The 25,458-nt window shown below is 38.4% G+C and overlaps 1 protein-coding gene across 2 annotated transcripts; it reads right to left on the bottom strand.

Moving 5' to 3' along the window:
* Positions 1-612: 612 nt before the first annotated feature.
* Positions 613-20,316, bottom strand: LOC114029986 (mediator of RNA polymerase II transcription subunit 6-like). 2 transcript variants are annotated; one of them, XM_027844642.1, is made up of 8 exons: positions 20,257-20,316; positions 14,525-14,684; positions 12,605-12,696; positions 7,981-8,063; positions 7,551-7,659; positions 5,336-5,451; positions 1,799-1,826; positions 613-1,025 (listed from the first exon to the last, which is right to left on the bottom strand). In XM_027844642.1, the coding sequence occupies exons 1-8, from the start codon at positions 20,276-20,278 to the stop codon at positions 895-897; spliced, it is 741 nt and encodes a 246-aa protein (XP_027700443.1). In that variant the 5' UTR covers positions 20,279-20,316; the 3' UTR covers positions 613-894. The 2 variants fall into 2 exon arrangements, 1 of the variants encoding a protein (XP_027700443.1); XR_003567544.1 differs by lacking the exons at positions 613-1,025; positions 1,799-1,826 and adding an exon at positions 6,915-7,134 and having other exon boundaries at positions 5,366-5,451.
* Positions 20,317-25,458: the final 5,142 nt, after the last annotated feature.

The raw sequence follows: 25,458 nt of genomic DNA, 5'->3' as shown, positions 1-25,458 counted from the left end.
CCTGACACAGGTCACCCCTAAAGTCGACAACAAATACCGTATCTCATCACATAATTATCGAACCCTGTTTTTTCAGTCCAAAAATTGGTTTGTAACCTTTCATCGCATAGTCGTCGCATGGTGTAATTCTGTTCGTCATACCACTTAAAAGATAAACAGAGCAGCAACGTATTCACCAGTGGCATATGGATACACATTTATCTCTCACGTATTGCAAGTCACAAGCCTAGAATTTCAGCCCACACAAATTGTTAATATTCAATTTTAATGCATATTCACAAGTATTCCATCCATCCTAATCTTGCACCAAAGACAGTTTAGTAATAAATGATACTGGCACAATTTTTTAAAAGCTTCACATAATGATTGCACTCCACTTTTTGGCAAAAAACTCGGCATAAATGTGGTGAAATACAGTATCTCTTCCTTTAGGGTAAAAGTGATAATGACATGTACAGAATTTTGAGGTTGCAAAGTACAAAAGTTACCAGGTGATGTACCATAAGATGGGCAGTGAAAGCTATCTAGATGAAGATCCAGACACTTAGAAAGTACCACAATTTACCAGTGAAGGAACAAAGCAAACAAACAAAAAACATCCCAAATCCAATATTCTATAAAGTTATTTTATTTGATAAACACATATATACACATAAAACTGATGTGGGGAAGCATATAAAAGATTAATGAAAAAAAACTCTAACATACAAAGAAGGGAGATGAAATAAATCCTTTTCTAGAGAACCAGAGCTTCTTATAAAAAAGAGAAAGCTGTAACAAGGAATTTTAAATCCTGTAATGATATAAAGTCTTTGTTGCAGAAGTCTGATGTCATCCAGAGAAGGGGAATTTTGTATGTTTCTCTTTGGTGCTGAGGAAACAACAGCCCAACATTCACTGCAGTCTCATTCGTTTCTCAGGAGGGCATTTAGTGCTAGTTGTCTGCTGTATGTTTTTGGGGGTCTCTTTTTCCTCTGTTTTTATCGCTTCAGGTGTAGGTTCTGGCTCCTTCTTGGTCTGATCCACTAATAACAAAAACACCATGCTGAGGGTGAAGTTAAATTTTTTAAAATTCCTTCTAAAAATATCAATCACAAATAACATAATTCTTTTTTTGGGGGGGGAATGGTATTTTAGGATCCATTTAAATTCCCAAAATACTGAGATCCTGCCCTCCTACTTTTTAGCACTTATGATCTAAAGCTAAGTATGACACAGTCAGAAAGAAAGAATTCTTTGAATGTTCTTCTGAGACCAAATGTCCTTTAAAGACAAAAAGATGTATCATTTTTTTCTGACTTCAAGTTCTATTCTTTCACTCAGATCTTTCAATAAATCCTGTAGAGTTCAATGAAAAATAGGACACTTTCAAATGCACATGTATGCATTACATTATGTGTTGCACATATAATACATTATATATAAAATGCATTTTTATATATGTGTATGTTCTTACGTGTGTGTATGTGTGAGTACACATGCACACACAAATAAAAATCTCTTATACAAAATATCTATAATTCACTTTGCAGGCACCAATATCTCTACCATGAAAGAACTGTTTGAAATGCTTCAGTGTCACTTTCTTGACAATTTAGAAGGCTTTAGAGGTAGGAAACAAAAAAAAAAAAAAATGCAGTAAGTCTAGAAGGACAAAGTAACTAGTTCACTCTATTCATATAGCCTACAGACTGCCATGTCTACCATCAAAAAATCTATTAATGTGTGTGGTTACTTTTGCCCTAAACAAGGTTATTATTTTTATTTCCAATTTTCTAAGAATGTTAGATGTCCATACCTGGCACAGGCTTTTCTCCAGGCTTTTGCTGCAGCAAGAAAAAGAGGCAGCTTATTAATAACAACTCATTTACATTGCACTTTAAGATTTACCCAGACCTCTTTTTTTTTTTTATTTTGCTAAGGAAAGGGTTCAGGCTTTTTTTTTTTGGACCAGGTGGGAAATATCGAACAAGACTACAGAAAGGAAATACACCCCCCCCCCCACCCCTCCAACCCCCCCACCCTCACACACACAGAGGGAGAGAGGGCAATCAGACTTCTTTTTTCAGGAACTCTTTTTCAACCCCTCTTAATTCTAGTGCTTTCCCTCTGTTAATTATTTCCTGTTTATCCTGCATATATATGTTGTTTGTATAGATTTATTTGCCTGTTGTTTCTCCCATTAGATTCTAAGTTCTTTGAGGGCAGGGACTGTCTTTAACTCTTTTTGTAACCCCAGTGCTTGTAAGGCACAGTGACTGACACAGAATAGGTGCACAATAAACTGATTGATTCTCACAGCCATCCTAGGAGGTGCAGAGTACAAATATTATTATCCTTATTTTACAGATAAGTAAATAAAGCATCAAAGAGGTTAAGTGAGCTAATCACAGAGCTAGAAAGAGTCAAAGCAGGGATTTGAACATGTATCCTGGTCCCAGTCCAGTACTCTATCTACTATACAACGCTATTTTTTTCTTCTTGTTTTTGCTTTTATAAAACTTTAACAAATTATAACAAAATTTAAATAAGCTATAATGGTCTCAATGATATTCATCGAACACTGTTGGAATGCCTCATCCTAAAAAGCAAAATTTTCATCTTCCTCTAACACACTTTTCTTCATTAATACTAAATCTTCCCATCCTCTCATATCTGACAAAAAACTTAAAAGGTAAATTAGAGCGGAATTTTCAAACATCAAATTCACTGCACCAAAAATACTCCCAACCCAACCTGAATATACCTAATAAAAGCCTCATTCTACTGACAACAGTCGTAAGACTGTCAAAGCAGTAGAGGAAATAAAGTGGAACGGAACAGTGGAGACCAAAAAGGTCCTCAAGGTATTCCTGATCAGAAGTGATGAAGCAGACGAGAGTCTACTCTCATCTACAACTATCTGAGGACATCCCTCATTGAGTACACATTTAGTAAGGACTATGTAGAATACATGGTGCGAGACTATGAAGACGACACATAGATAAATAAGAAACAGTCCCTGGGTCCAAAGATCTAATAACTCAGTAGAAGATAAAATGCACTGGTGAGTATAAAGCAAATTAGGAGATAGTGGATGCATATGAAGATCATAAAGTGTTATTTAATCAGCTTAATTAGAAATCACTTTGTGTGTATATGGGTGTATATGTGTGTGTGAGAGAGAGAGAGGCAGACAGACAGAGGTTGGAGGTGGAGCTTAGGGAAGACATCAAGGAGGTAGTGGACCTTGAATAACAAATTAAAGAGTTTGAGTTTTCTTTGGTAAACATAAAAAAGCCACTGAAATTGTTTGGGTTGTGAAATAACTCGACTACACTTGTGCACTGGTGAAAATCAATCTGATAGCTGTATGAAGGATAGTATGAGTAAGAGGGACATGGGAGGAGTGAAAGACAAGAGGTCAATACAATAGTCCTGAGGGCCTGACCTAAGCAGTGGGAGTGGAAAGGAGAGAACAGAATAAAAGACAGTGAAGAGGCCTCATGATTTTATAAAATTCAAATATTTCAGCTGACATGTGGGCACCAACCTACTCTTCTCCAGCCTTATCTCACACTATCGGTCTCCACATACTCTAGACTCCAGTCAAACTGGATTATTCCTAGACCCCTGAACATGACTCATGCTTTCCCAAATTTGCTCATGCAGGTCCCCATCTCCTTTTACCTACCAAACAAAAGTTCCAAGTCTTCAGCTTGGCATTCAAGGCCCTCCATAATTTAATTTCAGCTTTTCTTTTCAAACTTACCTCATACTAATTCTCTTCCAGCCAAACTGTACTCCTTGCTCCCTGAATTTGTCCTGCCCTCGTTTGGCGTGTTCTGTTTTCTATCTCCCTCCCCTCTTTGCCACCTCCTTCTACCTCCAATTCTACTAATGCCTGGAATGTGTCTCCCACCTCTCTTAGTTGCAAACATTCCCATTCAGATGCCACCTTCTCCTCAAAGTCTTCCCTGATCCTCTCCCAGGTTAAGGAAGTCTTCCCTAGGGGCAGCTAGGTGGCACAATGGATAGAGCACTGGCCCTGAATTAAGGAGGACCTGAGTTCAAATCTGGCCTCAGACACATAACACTTACTAGCTGTGTGACCCTGGGCAAGTCACTTAACCCCACTGCCTAGCCAAAAAAAAAAGAAAAAAAGAAAGAAGTAAGCTTTCCCTCACTGGATCTCATAGAACTCTGTACCTCACTTATGTACTAATTTTCTAAGTAGTTCTAAATTAGGGTAGAAATGGTGTCTCATTCATCTTTGTATTCTTAAATCATAGCCAGGTACCATGCACATAGTAGGTACTTAATAAATGTTTCTTGAATTGAACTCTTGAGAAGAAGTTGGAATGATCCTCAAGTACACCACTCCAAAGTGGAGCAGCTCTTGAGGAGAACTCTCTACAACTCTCAAAGCTGCAGCAGAAAATGAAGAACTAGGAGGCTTCTGATAACTGTATTTCTGAAGACAAAAAGTATAATGATGGAGGTGAAGAAAAGTTCTGGGCCAACCACATCTTATTATCTTTCTTGAAAACCTATCTGTGCCTTCCTGGCACTGGGCTGGTGAACACATGAAGTCTACATAAACCTTTCTTGATCCCTCTTCCCTACACACTGATATTGGTACCAGACCTCACCCCTTATCCAATTACATTGTATTTAACTTGTATATGCTTATATAGTACATTTGGCACACTGTGAAGACTGTAAGCTCTCTGAGGGCAGACATTATTTTGCCTCTGACTTTGTATCTTCCATGCCTAGCATAATGCTTAGCACAAAATATATGATTCATAAATGTTTCTTAGTGGAACACAGAATTCCTATCAATTCCATTATTCCTCTTTAAGAGTCTTTTCTATACTATATATCCATCTCTAGGGATGGGGAACCTCTGGCCCTGAGGCCACACGTGGCCCTTGAGGTTCTCAAATGCGGCCCTGAATTCTATACCCTTACTCTTCTCCCTGTCAACTCTGTTGCTCTGACAACCTGCTCACCATTCCTATCACACAATCATCTACTTCCTGACTCCTATTTCCCTACAAATAACCTATACCTGGATCGTTCTCTTCCTAAATTTCAAAATCTCCATCCTTTCCATAATTCTAAGAGAATAGGAAATGCCATTTCCTCCATAAAACTTTCAATCTTCCCATCAACTTTGGATTTCTTTTGTGGATCCACCATGCATATTGTTTTCAGTCCTTTCCTCTAAACAAATCACGTGAAACAAATATAACATACATTTTTAAAAATAAGCTCACCAACCAGACACAATGGAGGCTGAGGTCTTGCAGATTTCATTTTTAAAATACTAACTATCAGCACAAGTTATTACCTGAACAAATTTGGGTGGAAATTTCTGTCGTAGATCTAGGAGTAAAGCATCCACACGCTGCCTCTGAAAAATTGAACTTGGTTCTTCTTTTCTCTTGGCTTTAGGTTTGGCTTTATCTGTAACATAAAAAGTCCAAGATACATCACCATAATCAAAAAAGACACAGTACTTTGTATTTTTCATTTATCAACTAAATACCATTTTGTGGCTGCTCAGTCTAACGCCAAACATAGTTCTAAGCTTTCTTCTTACAATAAGGAGTTCTAATAGCAACAGTATTTAAATCAATCTATATGGAAAGGCAAAAATAGACATCAATTATCCGAAACACAATTCAAAAGCTTAGTGAAGTAGCTCTTAATGTGCAAAGTTTGAAGTACTCAATGATATCTGAGACTCAATACCAACTCTAACCTATTGAAAAGGATGGACGTGGATGGCAGAACAAAAAACTGGGGGAGAAGACTGTCAAAGAATGGTCTTTCCTTCCCTCTACTATTCATCTTCCCCCTCAAAACTCTCTATCTTTCTTCCCCTCTCTGCCTATCTCCAACCCAAATCTCCATCTTTTCTTTCTCTCTCTTAACTGGCCATAACACAGAATTGAAATATATTTTTTTTCTTGAATTTACAACAAAGTTTCATATTCCTTTCTCTTAATTTTAAGAGTGGGCTCACTTTTAAAAAATTTCCCCTAACAACAAAGACACTAATGTTAATTTTGAGTCAATTTTCTCACACACAACACACTCACTCCAAGTCCCTTCTGTGGATGCATCCAAAGGTGAAAAGTGTTCTTAATATGGTTTATACCAGGACCTGTCATTAAATGATATGTATGTGAGAGAATTGAAGGGATTAGGACAGCAAGTGGTTAATTGTGGGAATTGAGTGAACAACATCTGATTCCTTGTGACTCAATTTTGGAGCTAGCTCAGTTCCATTTCTATTCAATTATGGGCCTAATTCAAATTCTGTCTTATGAGAAAAGTTTATTCAATTGTGGGAACTGGGAGAAAACCTTATTGGATTGTTTAACCTATCCCTGCATGGCTGGGAAACTGGACCACCTCTCCCTGCTGCTTGGAAATCCTTAACCAATGACCTAGGGCAGGGGTGGGGAACCTGTGGCCTTGAGGCCACATGTGGCCTTCTAGGTCCTTGGGTGCACAGCCTTTTGACTGAGTCCATGTTTTACAGAACAAATACTTTTATTAAGGGGATTTGTTCTGTGAAGTTTGGATTCAGTCAAAGGGCCACACTTAAGGACCTAGAGAGCCACACGTGGCTTTGAAGTCACAGGTTCCCCACCCGACCTAAGTTATGCTGACCAGAAACCCAGTCAAATCCAAAGATTGATGCAAGGAGTTTTTGCACAATTGTACATGTCAAGTGACCCATATGTCTTAATCTGAAAACTAGTCCCATACCGATCATTATTGTTGCCATGTTCCTTTGACCGTTCAGACACTTGGGGGGAATGGAACACCTGAATTCAGGGAATTGTACCTATTCGCTCTCCCCCTCCCAACTTGGAAAGTCCCTAATCTTCCCTCCAATTAGAAATAAGATTACTTACTGTTATATGGTTTCCTTGTAATTAACCGGCCTTATTTGATTGTTTTTAATGTATAAAAGTCTGTCTCCTCCTATATTTGGAGTCCAGCCCTAGGCTGAGGAGGACTGGTCCCAGTTTGGTGGGCAACTGGCATGCACTGCTCAATAAATCAATATGCTCAGAAGATCAAACCTTTGTTTTCTCAGTCATTTCATCTTTCACCCGCCTCATTTTTTCTGGGCTGAAAGAGGAAATGTGAGATAAAAATTCTGTTTGTGGGTAGATCCCCTATTTGTTTCCTTGATTTTTTTTTTTCTGTGCTTTTCTCTTGACCCCTCTATAGCCTACCGCTTTGCCTTTCATTCCCAGTCTTTGGACCTAATAAGCACAAGCTCAGGTCTCCAAAACGTATCTTTAAGATTTCCTTTCATAGAGTGAATCGAACCACATTTGAAATGACAGAAACTACTATTCCCATGGATTAAACTAGTTCTTTCATTAGTTTCAGCTGAAATTACTTTTTTTTAACTCTGTAAATACTTCTCCATAGGATGGGAAAGACATGTTAGAAAGTATCCCTTATTCTCCATTATTCTCAAAGACACAGCATTTGCATCATTTGCACAAACTCTCCTTAAAAAGCCTTGGATGTCCTACCTTGTTCTTCCTGATCTTTGAAGTGCCACCAGTAGCCCTTGGAAGGGTGGTAACGACAATATGACATAGCTTCATCAAAAGCTGACTGAATTCCATGCACAGCTGTGAGCTTGCAAAATAAGGAAATTGTGAGTTTTTCACTGGGTGAAAAATTACAAGAATAAAGAACCAAAAAATAATGCTTTTCTTGCAAGTACAATATTTTCTGTGGCTCACATGTGGCTATGTTTGTAGTATACAAGTTTAGAAGTAACTCAGAACATAGCTATCCCTGGTCAACATGGAGTTCAGATTTCAAAAGCAAATATTCTTAGACAAGTTTGTCAGAGAGGGAAAATCCTAATTTAACACTTAAAGAGTGTTCAACTCATTGGTTCCCTTTTCTGACCACTCACCCCCCCACCCCAAACCCTTACAAAAAGACACTTACCACTCTGGAGTTTATGACAGATCCCAAGTCGGGTGCCTGATAAATTACTCCAGCAATGATATAATAATCAGCTAATGGGATGACTGAAACAATAAAAAAGCATTTTTGAAATTTCAAGTCAGTAAATGTGTGACATTAGAAATAAATACAAATGGCTCAGTGTTCATCAACGGAGAAGAAAATTTTAGAACAGTAGAAATAGCTGGTTTGACAGAAATGAAATGTGGGGAGTTGCCCAAGTCAGTAACATGGAAATTAAGAATCAAGTTGTGGTATATGAATGTAATGGAATACTATTGTGCTATAAGAAATGATGAGCAGACAGACTTCAGGAAAACCTGGAAAGACTTGTATGGACTGATGCTGAATGAAGTGAGCAGAACCAGGAGAATGCTGTACACAGTAACAGTCACGCTGGGCGATGACTAACATTGATAGACTTAATCCTTCTCAGCAATACAAGACTCTAACACATCTCCAAAGGCCTCATGATGGAAAATGCTATCCACAAAGAAGAAAGAACTATGGAGTTTGAATGCAGATCGAAACATAGTATTTGCTATTTTTTTCTTCTGTTGTGTTTTGTTTCCTCTTTCTGGTGGTTCCTCCTATTAGTTCTAATTCTTCCTTGCAACATAACTAATGTGAAAATATGTTTAATAGGAATGTATATGTAGAGCCTACATCACAGTGCACACCGTACTGGGGAGAAAAATTTAAAACTCAAAAGCGAAGAGACTGTTGAAAACTAAAAATGAATTTAAAAAAAGAGAAATTAAGAATCAAATGGTCAGACTTGGCATCCCTTTAGAGGAGCTAGAATGTACCTTTAAAAAAATCTTATTTAATATTTTATTTTTTCCCAATTTTAACATTCTCCCCTCCGCCCCCAATTTTGAGTTCCAAATTCTCTCCCACCCTTCCCCCTCCCCTCGCCCATGGAAAAGGCAAGAAAATTGGCATAGGTTATACATGTGGAGTGATGCAAAACACATTTTCATGTAAGTCATTCTGTGAAAGAAAACACAGACCAAAAGAACAAGAAAAATAAAGAAAGTAAAGAAAAAGTATCTTTGATCTGCATTCAGGCTCGACCAGTTCTTTCTCTGGAGATGACCAGTTCTTTCTCTGGAGATGGACAACACTTTTCATCATAAGTCCTACAGAATTGTCTTGGATCATTGTATTGCTCAGAATAGCTAAGTGATTCATGTTAGATCATCTTACAATATTGCTGTTACTCTGTACAATGCTCTCCTGGTTCTGCTCATTTCACTTTGCATCTGTTCATGCAAGTGTTTCCATGTTTTTCTGAGAGCATCCTGCTCATCATTTCCTAAAGCACAATAGTATTCCACCACAATTACATGCAACAACTTGTTCGGCCACTCCCTAAATGATGGATATCCCCTCAATTTCCAATTCTTTGCCATCACTAAAAGAGCTGCTATCAATATTTTTGTACACATAGGTCATTTTCCAATTTGTTTTTTATCTCTTTTGGGATACAGACCTAGTGGTATTGCTTGGTCAAGGGATATACATGATTTTATAGTTTGGAAATAGTTCCAAGTGCTCTCCAGAATGGATGAATCAGTATACAACGTCTCCAATAGTACATTAGTGTTTTAATTTTCCCATATCCCTTCCAACATTTGTCATTTTCCTTTTCTGTCATATTAGCCTATCTGACAGGTGTGAGGTAGTAGCTCAGAATTTCTTCAATTTGTATTTCTCTCATCAATAGTGATTTAGAACATTTTTTTCATATGACTATAGAAAACTTTGATTACTTTGACTGAAAACTGCATATTCATATCTTCTGACCACTTATCAATTGAGGAATGGCTCTTACAGAATGTACTTCTAAGAGATCATTTTCTGTGACAGTGGGCTAGAGCATCTTGCTATATAAAGAAAAATATAGTATAAAAGTCTTCGTGCAGTTGTAACTCTTTTGAGACACTGCATAGCCGGTTGATGCTCAGTAAACAGTTATTCTTATTTTTCTCTAGTCCTTTCCCTGCAGCAAACTGTTTCCCTCATTAGATCTTCTCTTCACTACCTTTTACATTTCGTCACAGCAGTCCTCCCACCCAGGGGATGGCCCATTAGCCATCACCACTATCATACTGAGCCATAACCATCTACACCTCCTAGATAGCAGCACCTTCCACCCTTCTTCAGCTCCTTTTTATGTATAGTTTTTGCCTGTTAAAATGTAAGCTCCTTGAAGGCAGGGAGTTTCTCATTTGCTTGTATATTTATCCCCAACACAGAGCACACTTGGTGGCACACAGTAAGCACTTAATAAATGCTCTACCTACAATATCTAATATCAGTTAATCAGGTGCTATGATCAATAAGCACATATAACAAGTGTAATGCATCAGTAATATTTGTAAGTTTAATGAAGTCCAAAAGAATGATTTATGAGTTCTGAATTAGCCCTTCAACAATTCCAAGTGACTCCCATGCTAAGCAAGGGCAAATACAAACTGGCAGACAGGCTGCAGGGGACATTACACTTGAAGTCTGATCCCTCCCAGATGCTGGGGACTCTTCATTCAAACAACCACAGCCTCCAGATGTGGGTATTTCACGCCCTCTCCCCAATCTCCTGCTACTGCCCCTTTCACATACACACACTTCCAGAAAACAAACTGGGCCTGCCCTCTGCTCAAGCACCTATTCCTCTCTAAGCTCGTGTTCATGAAACAAGGAATGTCAGGAACAGATTTGCACATCTGGGTCCCCACCTGCTGAAATATTTAAAGCTCAACCTAAGTGCCACCCCCTACAGGAAGCCTCCTATCATATTTCTCCAGGGAAAGTCATCTGGTCTCTTCAGATTTCTCATAGCTCTCTGACTGGATCTTCTCTTTTCACTGATGTCACTGTTCACTTAAGAGTTGTTTGTATATAAAGTCTCTCACTCCACCACCCACCCCTATTTGGCCAGATGTTATAATCATTTCGGTGACTCCATCATCTAGTATTCAAATAAGAAGTGGGCATTCAATAAGAAGATAGAATCTGTGAGCTTGAAAGAGACTTCAGAGATTATCTAGAACAATACTCTCATTTAACAGAAAATGAGAAGAGAATAAGATCTTAATGGGGAGATAAGATATTAGTAATCAAAAAGGAAACAAAATCAAATCATAGAAGTATCAAGATGACCTATCAATTTCTGAGATTTGGCAGAAATTCCTTATGACAAGCTCAGTATTTACCAGGCATGTACATGAAGGAGGTCAATGACAAAAAGAAAGGCTCCATCTACACCAAAATAAAATGGTACTTTTTCTAAGCAGCAAAGAACTGGAAACAACACAGGTGCCTATTGAATAGGGAATGGCTAAACAAGTTGTGGTATATGACAGTAATGAAACAGTACTGTGATATAAAAAATTATGAACATAATCAATACAGAGATTCATGGGAAATATATATGCAACGTAAAGTAAGAAGAACCAGAAAAACAACATACACAATAACTACAAAAATGAAAATGAAGAGAACAGGGTAACCAAAATTGAATGTTGTGAAATTCTAATAACCAAGCCTGATCCCAAAGGCAAAATGTAAGAAATTACCATCCTTCCATCTTTGCAGAAATATAGGATTATGAGTGTGGATCAGAGGAGACAAAACTCCTGAATGCTGTCCAAACCAGATTAAAATGTAATTATGAAATGTTTAACAAAATAAATAAAAATACATCATAGAGAATGTTAATTTGAGATTTTCTAAGTCAATATGCCACCTGCAAAGATCTACCACCACTGGTATAGACTACTACATACGATGGCAGACTTCGTTGTTGTACTGGTTAGTTTTGCTGAACTGTTTTTTTACTCCCTCCTTTTTAGTCTTTGTTATAAGGGATGATTTTCTGGGAGGGAAATCACCAGGAATGTATATAATGTAATAACAAAATATAGCAACAAAAATTTATTTTTAAAAAATTACAGTAAGGGTAAAGGCAGATATAAAATCCAATAAAGCATGTTCAGAGTGGCTGGAACATCACATTCCCATGTTTATGTTAATAATGAAAGAGCCTGCAAAAGCTACTATTACAACATGGAAGATGACACTTCTAATACCAATCAACACTAAAATCATGCTGAACTATTCCTCTGAGAATAATTAATATCTTATAGGCAATATTAGAATTTTTTTCTAATATTTAGCAGATAATGGTAGTTCTCAATATCACAAGCTAACTAATTAGGTTTACTGGAGTTTGTTCTTAAACTGAGAACACAAAATCTGACAATAAGTTAGAATTTTTTATCAACTAAACTAATACTTAAAAAAATAATGTCCTTCACTACAAGAAAGACATATGTCACACAACATAAACATCATTTGCGCCTATAAGCAAATACTTTTTCCTTGCACAGTTAGCATTTTGCCACTAGAGGGCAACCTCTGTTCTTTCTGAAGAAAGCACATGTATGGGATATAATTTTAGGAAAATAAAAAATATTATTGATGAAACTTCCCAGGAATCTAAAAGAGATTACAATGCTTAAAAAAAGAACCTGGAAGTCAGAGCATAAAGAACACGTAGGTCTTTGAAAAGAAAAAATGGTCTGAAGTATATATAACTTACCTTGTGTAGAGGACTGCCTCTGTTGTTTCCGAATGATAAAAAGAATGGGCTCTTGGGCATGCAAAAGGATATACTCTACTCCAACCATCTGACTGAAAAACAAAATACTGGAAATCAAGAAATCTATAAAAGTTGTTTCAAAAATAACTTCATAAGGTTATCAGTGTATTGTAGAGTACAATAATTTCAATGATAGGACATTATTTATGAGATATGAAAGGCAACCAGCACAAAGGGAAACACTTCTGTGACTTGGTGGACCTATCATAGTTAAAACTAGGGTTGCAGTCCTAGATGATATTTCCTGATGAAGTCATCCTAACACTTTAAAATGAAAAAAAAGTTTCTGCTACAGAAATTCATTTTCACCTCACTGAAGTTTATGCGGAAAACAGCATCAATCAAAACAGCACAGCAAAATGGTGTGCAAAGTTTTAGGCAGGAAAGCAATGCATCAGAGATGCTGTAAGCAGTAGAATATAAACAAATGCAAACCAGGGATTCTATATTTTGTTCACCTGGAACTGAAAAATTTGCCCAAAGACTATAACAAATGTTTGATTATGATGGATGTCGAAAATTACTAGTAAGTTGTTTATTACAAGTAACAATTATTTACCTTATAAAATCAGTTTTAAAAAAAATACCAAAATAAATGTACTTTTTGAATAGCTCTCATATTTACCTGGCAAATGAAAGAAACAACACATTATTATGTTATATCTTTTAAGATTTAGGAAAATCTTATGGACCAGTAACAAAATGATAAGTTCCCTGACAGGTTTTATTTCTATCTCCAGCTCCTGACATACAGTAAACAATAAATAAATGCTTGTTCATTGACTAATGAAAGGAGGCATGGCATAGCAAATAAAGAAATACTAGGCAAATCACTTTAGCTTTCAGTGCCCCAGACAACTAGGCAACTAAGACTATGAGGTGCAGAGCTGGTACCAATCTGCATTGGTAAAGGAAGTTTCCTACACCAAAAAAATCACAGGTTTGGCTCCCCATCTCAATCCTGCCCAACTGCTCAAAAAAGAATTCTAATAAAGCTTGCCTATCTCTTTTTTCAATAGGCTAAAATGTACGTCTTTTCTCTCAAATGAAATGAAATCTTGTCCTGCACATTAAGTACTTGGATGAGCACATTTAAGACCTCAAACTAGCAAAGGTACAACTGGTATATACTATATTCGTTTCACTGTTAAAACACTCCCTTGTATCAAATTAACCAAACCTGCTGCCTACCAGATTATAGGCTTTAGAGCTGGACAGGACCTTAGGGATCTAGTCCAACCACCTTAATTTACAAATGAGGATGTTAAGTAACTCATTTTAACTGATGGCAACAAATTCGTTTTATAGGCATACCCTGCATAATGTAGCTTCCCAAACAACACATTAATGTATCATAAACACACCGTCCCAATTTCCCAATAGTTGATGCTTCCCTCCCCAACTTCCACCCTTGTTTTAGTGGAGAATGGTGAGTAGCCAATCAGAAAACAGTTGCTGGGAGGGTCAGGAAGAGTTTTTATTATTCACTTCAATGAGAGAACAGTTTCCAGGCAGATAAAGACTGATCTCTCAGTTCCTATTTTAGGTTTTATAGTCCAAATTTTAACCACCCAGGATTGAAGATACTATTTCTAATACTGTTTGCATGGAACTAAATCCTATATTGTTTTCACTTAATGTTATGTTTCCATGGAAACAAACAGTCATATCATATAGGGTAGATTTCTACAGGGAAATATACTGGGAATTGTCTTTTATAGCTAATTTATCCATGTCCTAGTAAGATGTAAGACTCATATCCTTCCTGACTTTTATTTTGTATATGAGCTACAGCTATGGAACAGCAGATCTGAGTAATCTACTAACTGGCAACAGTGCAATGTTCTTAAAGCAACTTACTTTAAATGCTCCAGTGTGAGTCTCTGCATTTTGACCACTTCATTATTACATGTCCGATCATAAAAAGGATTGCTTCGTTCAGAGAAATAGTCCAAGACACTACCACTGTTCAATATAGGGATCCAGGAACTGTCAACCCACGAAATTCCCAACAAGTTGTCTACGGAAGAGAAACAGAGAAAGGACAATAAGAGAAAAAGAAAGAAAAATATTTAATTTAATTTAATTACGTATAATGATCAACTTTCCTTCTCTCCTCTTCCCATCAAGTCACACTCGTCCTCTCACCTCAAAAAAATGGACCAGTTAAAAAAAGGATATGTTTTTTTAAAGTTTTTATTAATGTCTTTTTAAAAATCATCATTTTTCCCAAGCAGACCTTCCCTGCAAGGGAGCCCTCCCATATAAAAAAAAGCACTTTTTTAAAGACAGAAAAAAAGGATAAAAATCAGCACAACTGGTCAATACAGTGAAAAATTCAAAAACAGGTGTAATATTTCTCACCTGTGGACCTTCCACCTCCAAAAATTAATCTCGTAACATTTCTTTTGAGCCATACTTGTTCTTTATAATATTGCAAAATTTACTTCTGATGTGTGTGCATATGTTTATTCTTTCCATTTACATTGTTGCAATCATCATGTTTGTTTTTTTCTTCGCTCTGTTTACTTCACTCAGCTTCAATCAGGTCATATAGATCTTTCCATGCTTCTCTGTATTCAAAATATTCATCATTTCTTACAGCACAGTAATATCTCATTACATTCAGGTACTGCTATTTGGCTATTTCTGAACTGAGAGGCAAAAATTTTGCTTCCAAATCTTTAATACCACAAAAAGTGCTGCCATAAAAATTTTGGTATAAACGCAGACTTAATCAATAGCTTCCTTGGAGAAGCCCAGTAACAGAATCTCTGAGTCAAAAGGCATATACAGTTTAGTAATTTTATTTGCTTAATTCAAGAAATCCATAAACATTAAGCACCTACTATGTGCCAGGCACTGTGCTAAGAATCCAGTCTCTCTCCTTAAGGGATTTACTAATGAAGGAGACAACATGCAAACAAACATATACAAAGCAAGCTACATACAGGATAAACAGGAAATAATTAACAGAGGGAAGGCACTGGAATTAACAGGGGTTAGGGAAAAGTTCCAGTAAAAGGTGGGATTTTAGTTGGGAGTTAAAGGAAGCCAGGGAGTTTAGAAGTCAGAGCAGGGAAATTGTTCCAGAAATAATTTCAAATTGCTTTCTAAAATAATTATACCAATTAACAGCTCCAACAGAAACTCATCATTGTGTTTATCTTGTCACAACCCCTCCAACATTGACTATTGTTATCTTTTGTCATCTCTGCCACTTTGTAAGGATATAAGGTGAAATGTCAGAGTTGGTTTTATTTGCATTTCTCTTGTTAGTGATTTGGCACATTCTTTCCTGTACGATAAATATTTTGAAATTCTTTTGAGAACTGTTTGTTTTTTTTCATATCCTTTGACTATTTATCTACTAAGGACTGGCTACTGGTTTTATATATATCTTTGCTAATTGTTTATATAATTTGGATACGAAACCCTTTTCAAAGAAATCCAATAGGATTTTCCCGCATTCAATTACTTCCCTTTTTTATCCTAGGTGTATTAATTTTGTCTGTGCATTTACTTTCCAGTTTCACATAAAAGTTATCTATTTTATCTTATCTCTCTCATTTAGTTAAGAATATATCTCCTACCCATAGTTGTGAGGTGTATATTCTGCTTCTATTCTAATTTTTTATAGTATGATCTTTAATATTAAAGTCACAATAAGAAAATATATGACTATCGCATATTTTATCATCTTTCAATATGCTGAGGTTTTACCCCATATTAAACTACAATTTGCTTTCCTACTCTGGTACTGTTCTATGAGACAAAACCATAGCCGTCTATTCTATATGACAGTCCTTCTTTTAACCAAGCTAAACAGCTTCACTTTCTTCAAGGAGCTTCTGATTCTTGCATGGCACAGTCTGCAGCCTCCCTCCTTTCCCCTCATCCTCATCACCCTCCTTTGGACCCACTCCAGTTTGTCAATGTCCCTCCTAAAATGTAATGCCCATAACTGAACTCAATAAATTAAATGCAGCTTAAGTAGAAAAGGGTAAAAACAAACTATCACCTCTTTTATTGTGAACACTATTGTCTCTATGCAACCCAATATGAGCTTTTTTTGGTTGTTATACATCACACTGATGACTTAAATAAGCTTGCATCTTATTAAATCCTCAAGTCTTTCTCACCTTAACACACTGTCTTGTACATATAACATGATTTTTTTTTTTAATCCAACTGTAGGACTTTACATTTATCCCTATTAAATTTCATTAAATGAGATTTGGCCCATTTTTTAAATCAATCAAGATTAGCTAATCCTTTCAGCTTCACAGCATCTGCAAACTTAATGCTATCTATGCTTTCATCCAAGGCACAAATAAGAATGTGGAGAAAGAACTGGGTCAAACTCATATCCCTGGGGTACTCCACTACAGAGTTCTGTTCAATTTGTCTGGAAAGGATGCAAATCAACAGCAACAAACACGCTAACCCCTCCTCTACCATTCTATTGTGTTTCTTTAAAAGCTGAAATTTTACCGTGCTCCGAAATTCTTGGACTAACTCTTAGAATTAAAGCAAATTTCTAGAGCTCTGATCTAGATGAAAAGAAAAGATGACTATTTCTTATATTCTATACATCTGGAGTTTGTATTTGGATCTCTCAATTTAGGAAGGAGGCTGATAAACTTGAAAGCATCTAGAAGAGTACAAATAGGATGGTAAAGGGCCTTGAGTCTACAATCACATGAGGATCAGCTGAAGGAATTGGGGCTGCTTAGCTTCAAGAAAAGAAGACTAAATGGGGACATGATAGCTGTCTTCAAATATCTGAAGAGTTGTTATGAGAAATCAGTCAGTCATTAAGCACCTTCTATGTGCCAAGCACTGTGCTAAAGGCTGGGATACAATGAAAGGCAAAAGGCAATCCTTGCTCATAGTCTCATAGTCTAATAAAGTAAACAATAAGCAAACAACTATGTACAAACAAGATATACTATACAGGATTAATTGGGGCCAGTCTCAGAGGCAAGGCACTATTATTAAGGGGAACAGGGAATGGCTTCTTAGATGTAGGATTTTAGCCCAGACTTGGGAGAAAAGCTAGAGGGAAGCAGAGATCAGGAAGAAGGGTTCCAGGCAGAAGGTGGAGCCAGTGAAATGACAGGAGTTAGGAGATGGAGTTTATTGTTTGAGGAACAGCAAGGAGGCCAGTGTCACTGGATCATGTAGATGGAGGATAGTAAGGTGAAAGAAGACTAGAAAGTTAGGAGGGGACAGACTTGTCCTTCAGGCGATCAGTGTGACAGCTAAACAGAAGTTGGATGAAGTGAAGCTTTGAGGCAGGTAGACCAACCAGCAGCCTATTGCAACAGTTCAGGCATGAGGTGATGAGGGCCTACACTAGGGTGGTGACAGTGTCAAAGAAAAGAAGGGAGTGTATATGAGAGATATAATGAAGGTAGAAATTGGCAGGGTCTGACAAATGACTGAATATGGAATGAGAGAGAATGAGGAGTTGAACATAACATGTGAGCCTGGGTAACTGGAAGGATGGCAGATTAGATTTATTCTATGTGGCCCAAGATAACAAAATCAGGAGCAATGGACAGAAGCTCCAAAATTTAGGCTTGAGGTAAGGAAAAACTAATTAAAAATTAGAGCCATCCAAAATAGGAATGAACAGCCTTGGGAAACAGAGTCTTCCCTCTCATTAGAAGTATTCAAGCACAGACTGGTTGACCAGCCTCTTGTTCGACATTTTATTATAGGTATGTCTTTTGCTTATGGATTGGATTAGATAGCCTCTGAAAGCAACTCAACTCAAAAGCATGTGGATATATCATCTTATCTCAATATCAATTAAAAATTTTTTTTGATAAAAAGTGGACATAGACCCTTCAAACTCACTTAAGTAAGAAGATCAGAACCAACTGTTGATTATGAGAATAATACTATAATTTAAAAGACAGCTGACAATTATACAGCATTTTAAGGTTTGCTAAGAGCTTTACACACAGTATCTCATTTGAGTTTCACAACAACCCTGGGATGTAAGTAACATAGGTATTTGCATTCTCCTTCATAAGGGAATAAAAAGCAAGGCATAGAGTCATATCTACAATCACAGCTGGTAAAGGTTAAAGGCAAGAGTTGAAAGCAGGTCTTCCTGATAGCACATCCAGTGTTCTAACCACTTCACCACCCAGTTCTCCTAAAATTTTATGGTTCTAGATCTAGGCAAGGGCTGGAAAAATGGTAACAAGTTAATATATAGATACAGATCCTATTTTCAACAAATGTCAAGTGTAAAAATCATCAAATAAGGTAGTCATGGAGCTACTCAGCTAAGCCACTTAGAGGCCCAAGTTCTGGGTTTGCTCCCCAGGGGGGCAAATTAACTTTGCTTGTTCCATAAACACAGAATACATCCCTAAATAGCCAACCATGTTGCCAATGCATGCTCTCTTGGTAACAAGGAAGGTAAGGTGGGAATGGAGAAAATAACATAAACCATAATCACTGGAAAAATACTTCAAAGCACATACCTCATTTCTCGTGGGTCTTAATTATTCATAGTATATATAAATAGGCTATAGTACATTACCAAAGATAATATGCCCATACATGGTATAAGAGACATCATCCAGGACACTGAAGATTGGAAAATAAAGAGCAAAGGATAATAGGTGGATAACCAGAGTGCTGAATCCCTACTCACATAATTTTAAAAGATCCAGAGGAAAGCCTATAGTACATCGGGTACCTCTCCTCCCAGTCTTCTTTTACAAGAGGACAAGGATGAGGGTCCTAGATGATAAAAGTGTGAAACATCTCTGAGCTGAAGGTGAGAAGTACCACAAATATTCACCCTTTACAGCAGAGAGAGAAAGCCATCCTCATGAGCACTGCTGAGGCTAGATCAAGAAAGGGGGCAGAGGTCGTCATAATTCCAGGAAATGATACTGCCTCCCGGGTCTGAATGAATCTCTTTTTCATCTGCCCCTTTACCAACCATCCTCAAAGACTATTTCTTGATCCCTAACAAGTTCTCAGCAATACATTATCTTGTTTGCATGTTGTCTCCCCCATTAGACTGTGAGATCCTTGAGGGCAGAGGCTGTTTTCTGTATTTCCTTGTATTCCCAGCACTTAGCATATTTGTTGTTGTTTAGTCGTGTCTGACTTTCCGTGACTCCTTTTGGGATTTTCTTATATTGGAGTGGTTTGCCATTTCCTTCTCCAGCTCATTTACAAAAGAGGAAACAGGGTTAGGTGACTTAAGCAGGGTCACACAGCTAAGTGTGTCTGAAGCTGGATCTGAACTCAGATCTGACTCCCACGGCACAACCTGGCTGCCCCTCCAGGCACATAATAGGCGCTTAATGAATGCTTGCTGACAGACTAGCTGGGGTACGGGGAAGGCCCACCACCTCGGTTTCCCCTCTCGCTCTAGTCCTCCAGAGGTTCATGAGCCGCTTCGGGAGACGGGAGATGAGCCCCGCCTCTCCTGGAACCAGAAGGGTCCCCGAGAGAAACGCAACAGAAATGCGAGGAAAGAAGGGAGAGGAGAGCGGGAAAAATGACAAATCCAACCAAAACGACTGAGACGAGTAACGCAAGACAGCTTCGGTTACCTCGAATATCTACCGCCGCCATGGCGCCAGACTCTCCGCAGCCTCCTCCCACTTCCGGCGCGGAATAATACGTCAGAGGAAAAAACCCCCCACAACGACGTTCCGCGCCGGAAGAGGCCCTGGGCGAAGCGGGGAGGGGGGGTCGGGGCCAGGCCAGAGAGGAAGGGGCGGGAGGGAGGCGGGGCCTTGGGGGGGATGGGAGAAGAGGAGGAGGAGGAAGGGAAGGGAAAGAAACGGGGAAAGGAAGAGAGAGGGAGGCAGGGAAAAACAAAAGGCCGCCTGGGAGTGGAGTGGGGTGGGTTGGCTTGAGAGGAAAGGGGAAAAGGGAATAATGGGGAAGTAGAGGAGATAGGCGGGAAAGAGAGACAGGGAAGAATAAAAGGCCAAGTGAGGGGGAAGGACTGGCCAGAAAGGGGGAGGAGAAAAGTGAAAACGCGTTTGCTGGAAATGTGTTTGCCTCAGACGGCTCTACATCCTAATTATCTTCCCCTCTCCTTCCACCAAAAAAGCATTCACCAATCTTGTACCCTGTAGTAGGAAATATTATTATGATTATTCGCACTTAGTAGCTCTGACTTGACAAGAGCCTGGGGAGATTTAGACGCAAGTTTTGTTCCCATTTTACGAAGGAAAAAGTTAAGGCCTAGAGAATTCAAGTCACTTGCCCAGAGTCGGGCATTAATGTCAGAGAGGAGACTACTCAGGAGGGTTTAACAAACGCCAAGCACGCTTTTTAAAAGTTTTATCTGCATTACTGACATTTTCTCCATCACTTTCTTCTACCCCTTTTGGAGAATAAGATGACCAAAGACAGCAGGATGTGCCTTAAGCCTTGGCTTGGCTTGGCTTGCCAAAATCAGTGGAAGTTGTTTTGGAAACAGGGCTGGGCTGAATGGAAATGTGAAATACCAATTCAGCAGTCTTGAAAACTACTTCATATTTTGATGTTTAAATTGATCGGCAAGTCTAGACAACAAGTATTTAAATGCCTACTGTTTGCCAAAGCTTGTCAGAAACTTTAGGGATACAAAGAAAGGCAAAAACAGACCCTGTTCTCAAGGGGAGTTAACATGAAAAGAACTATGTACATAGAAGTTATATAGAGGATAAAATAGAGATAATCCCAGTGGGAAAATACTAGTGTTAAGGAGAATTGGGAGTGGCTTCCTGTAGAAGGTGAAATTTCAACTGAGACTTAAGAGAAGCCAGGGCATGTGGGACAGCCAGGGGAAATAGCCAGAGTCAGGATGTAGGTAAGTCTTGTTCAACAAATTCCAAGGAGAACAGTGTCATTGGGTCATTGAATACATGGAAGGGATAAAGGTAGAAGAAAATTGGAAAGGTAGGAAGGAGCCAGGTTATGAAGAACTTTAAAAGCTAAAGAGTGTATTTTATATTTGATCCTGGAGATGATAGGGATCCACTGGAGTTTTTTGAATGGGGGAGGGAAAGGGGTGGGACAGAGGAGGAGGGTAACAATGGCTGGTGCTTTTTTAAAGATTACTTTGGAAGGGAGCAGAACCAGGACAATATTGTATACAGTAATAGCAATATTGTGGATGAAGAACTGTGAATGACTTGGCAATACAACAATCCAAGATAATTCCATAGGACTCAAGAGGAAGAATGCTATCCACTTTCAGAGAAAGAGCTGATGTTGTCTGAATACACACTGAAGCATACTATTTTCACTTTCTTTTTTTTTGTTCTAATCTTACTGCACAAAATAACTAATATGGAAAGGTTTTACATGATTGCACATGTATAATCTATATCAGATTGCTTGGGGGGGAGGGGAGAGAGTTGGGGATAGAATTTGTAACTCAAAACTTTAAAAAAAGGAATATTAAAAATTGTTTTTGCATGTAATTTTGGGGCAAATTTTAAAAAAAAGATTACTTTGACAACTGATTGGAGGATGAATGGGAATAGGGAAGGATTTGAGGCAGGGAGACCACCCAGAAGGCTATTGCAATCATCCAGGCATAATGTGATGAGAGCCATGCCAAGGTGGTAGAAATGTCAGAGGAGAGAACAGGGAGTATATGAGATATTTTATGAATGTAGAATTGGCAGAACTTAGTAATAGATTAAGTATGTGAGGGAGACAAAGTGAGGAGTAAAGGATGACACCTAAGTTGTAAACTTGGGTGACTAGAAAAATGATGGTACCCTCAATAGTAATTAAAAAGTTAGTTCATAGTTCCAAAATTGCTCTACAAAATAGTTGAGTCAGTTCACAACTACTCTAACAGTGCAATAATGTCTCATTTTTCCCACATCCCCTCCACCATTTCTGTCCTATTAGCCAATCTAATAGGTGTGAAATACTACCTCAGAATTGTTTTAATTTGCATTTCTCCAATCAATAGTGAGTTAGAGTATTTTTTCATATGGCTATAGATACCTTTGATTACTTCATTTGAAAACTGATCATATCTTTTAATCATTTATCAATTGGGGAATGGCTCTTGTTTTTATATATTTATCTCAGTTCTCTACATATTTGAGAAATGAGGCCTTTATCAGAGAAACTTGCTTCAAAATTTTTTCCACAGTTACTACTGCTAACTGTATTTCCCTCCATCCTATCCCCCCATTTATTCTATTCTCTCTCTCCTTTCACCCTGCCTCTCCTCAAAAATATTTTGCTTCTGACTACCCCCTCTCCCAATCTGTCCTCCCTTCTATCACCCCTCATCTTTTCTTATCTCCTTCCCCTCCTACTTACCTGTAGGATAAGATAAATTTCTATACCCAATTGTGTGTTATTCCCTCTTTGAGCTAATTCTGATGAGAGTAAGGTTGATTCAAATCCCCTCACCTCCTACCTCTTCCCCTGGATTGTAAAAGTTTTTTCTTGCCAGTTTTATGTGAGAAATTTACCCATTCTACCGCTCCCTTTCTCTTTCTCACAGTATATTACTCTCTTGCCTCTTAATTTTTTCAGATATCATCCCTTCATATTCAACTCACACCTGTGCCCTGTGTCTATATGCTCCTTCTAACTACCCTAATAATGAGAAAGGTCTTGTGAGTTACAAATATCATCTTCCCATGTAGGAATATAAACAGTTTAAACTTATTAAGTCCCTTATGATTTCCCCTTCTCTTGAGTCTTGTATTTGAAAGTCAAATTTTCTATTCAGCTCTGGTCTTTTCATCAAGAACACTTGAAAGTCCTCTGTCTCATTGAATGTCCACTTTTTCCCCTGAAGGATTATACTCAGTTTTGCTGGGTAGGTGATTCTTGATTGTAATCCTAACTCCTTTGCCTTCCAGAATATCATATTCCAAGCCCATCAAACCTTTAATGTAGAAGCTGCTAAATCTTGTGTTACCCTGACTATGGCTCCATGATACTTGAATTGTTTCTTTCTGACTGCTGGCAACATTTTCTCCTTGACCTAGGAACTCTGAAATTTGGCTACAATATTCCTGATAGTATTCATTTTGGGATCTATTTCAAGAGGTGATTGGTGGATTCTTTCAATTCCTATTTTACCCTCTGGTTCTAGAATATCAGGGCACTTTTCCTTGATAATTTCTTGAAAGATGCTGTCCAGGTTCTTTTTTTGATTGTAGCTTTCAGGTAGTCCAATAATTTTTAAATTCTCTCTCCTGGCTCTATTTTCCAGGGCAGTTATTTTCCTGATGAGATATTTCACATTGTCTTCTATTTTTTCATTCTTTTGGTTTTCTTTTAGAGTGTCTTGATTTCTCATAAAGTCATTAGCTTCCATTTGCTCCATTTCAATTTTTAAGGAATTACTGTCTTCAGTGAGTTTTTGGATCTCCTTTTCCATTTGGCCAATTCTGCGTTTTAAGGTATTTCTCTCCTCACTGGCTTTTTGGACCTCTTTTACCATTTGGCCTAGTCTGTTTTGTTTTGTTTGTTTGTTTTGTGTGTGTGAGGAAATTGGGGTTAAATGACTTGCCCAGAGTCACTCAGCTAGTTAGTGTTATGTGCCTGAGGCCGAATTCGAACTCAGGTCCTCCTGACTCCAGAGCCAGTGCTCTACCCACACCTAGCTGCCCCAGGTCTGTTTTTTTAAGGTGTGGTTTTCTTCAGTATTTTTTGTTTCTCCTTTAGCCAAGCTATTGACTCTTTTTTTTCATGATTTGCTTGCATCATTCTCATTTCTTTTCCCAATTTTTCCTCTACCTCTCTTACTTCATTTTCAAAATCCCTTTAGAGTTCTTCCATGGCCTGAGACCAATTCATATTTTTCTTGGAAGCTTTGGTTGTAGGAGCTCTGACTTTATTGTCTTCTTCTGAGTGTGTTTTGATCTTCCTTGTCACCACAGTAACTTTCTATAGTCACAGTTTTTTTCCATTGTTTGCTCATTTTCCCAGCCCGTTATGACTTTTAACCCTTTGTTAAAGTAGGGCTCTACTTCCAGAGTGGAGGGTGCACTGTTCCAAGCTTCAAGGGTTTTGTGCAGCTATTTTCAGAGATTCTTCTAGGGACCTGTAAGTTTTCAGTTCTTCCAAGGTGGTATGATCTAAGGAGAGATGTTTACTACTCTCCTGGCCTGTGCTCTGGTTTGTGAGTGACCACAAGCACTCTTTTCTGCCCTGGAACTGTGAGGGTCACCCCTCCACTGTGGCTGCAAGTTCTGCTATGGAAGTGCTCCTCCTCACCCTGGGACTGCCACCTAGAACTGTGCCCCAGATCTGAGTATGAGCAAAGCAACAGAGTCCTGCCTTGAGGCTAATAAAAAGACCCCTGTAATCTCCTTCTGACCAATTATTTGACCCCCTTACATTGGAGGGCTGAGAACTCCAGAAGCAGCTGCTGCTGTTGCTGATTCAGAGGCTCCCAACCTCTGCTTCTGGTTTGCTGGGGCCAGGGCTGTGCTGGCATGGCCTCTGCTAGACTACACTCCACTCTGACCCAAGTACTACAGGTCTGTCCTGCTGACCTTCTAGGTTGTCTTTGGCATCTGTGGGATGAGAGGTCTGGAAACCACCACGACTGCTACTGATTCAGTCACCCCAAGGCCTGCTCCTGGCTTGCTGGGGCCACGTCTGTGTTGGTGCAGCCCGCACGGACTGCAATCGTCTCACTGGTGCAATGGACCTTTCCTACTGACCTTCCAAGCTATCTTGGGCTGGAAATTTGTTTCACTTGGTCTTTTTATGGGTTCTCCTGCTCCAAAATTTGTTTAGAGTCATTTTTAAAGGTATTTGGAGAGGTT

Source organism: Vombatus ursinus, unplaced genomic scaffold (assembly GCF_900497805.2).
Source record: "Vombatus ursinus unplaced genomic scaffold, bare-nosed wombat genome assembly UNPS02014945.1, whole genome shotgun sequence".
Taxonomy (NCBI): domain Eukaryota; kingdom Metazoa; phylum Chordata; class Mammalia; order Diprotodontia; family Vombatidae; genus Vombatus; species Vombatus ursinus.
The sequence above is the reverse complement of the archived record's forward strand: the minus strand, read 5'-3'. Positions and strand labels throughout refer to the sequence as shown.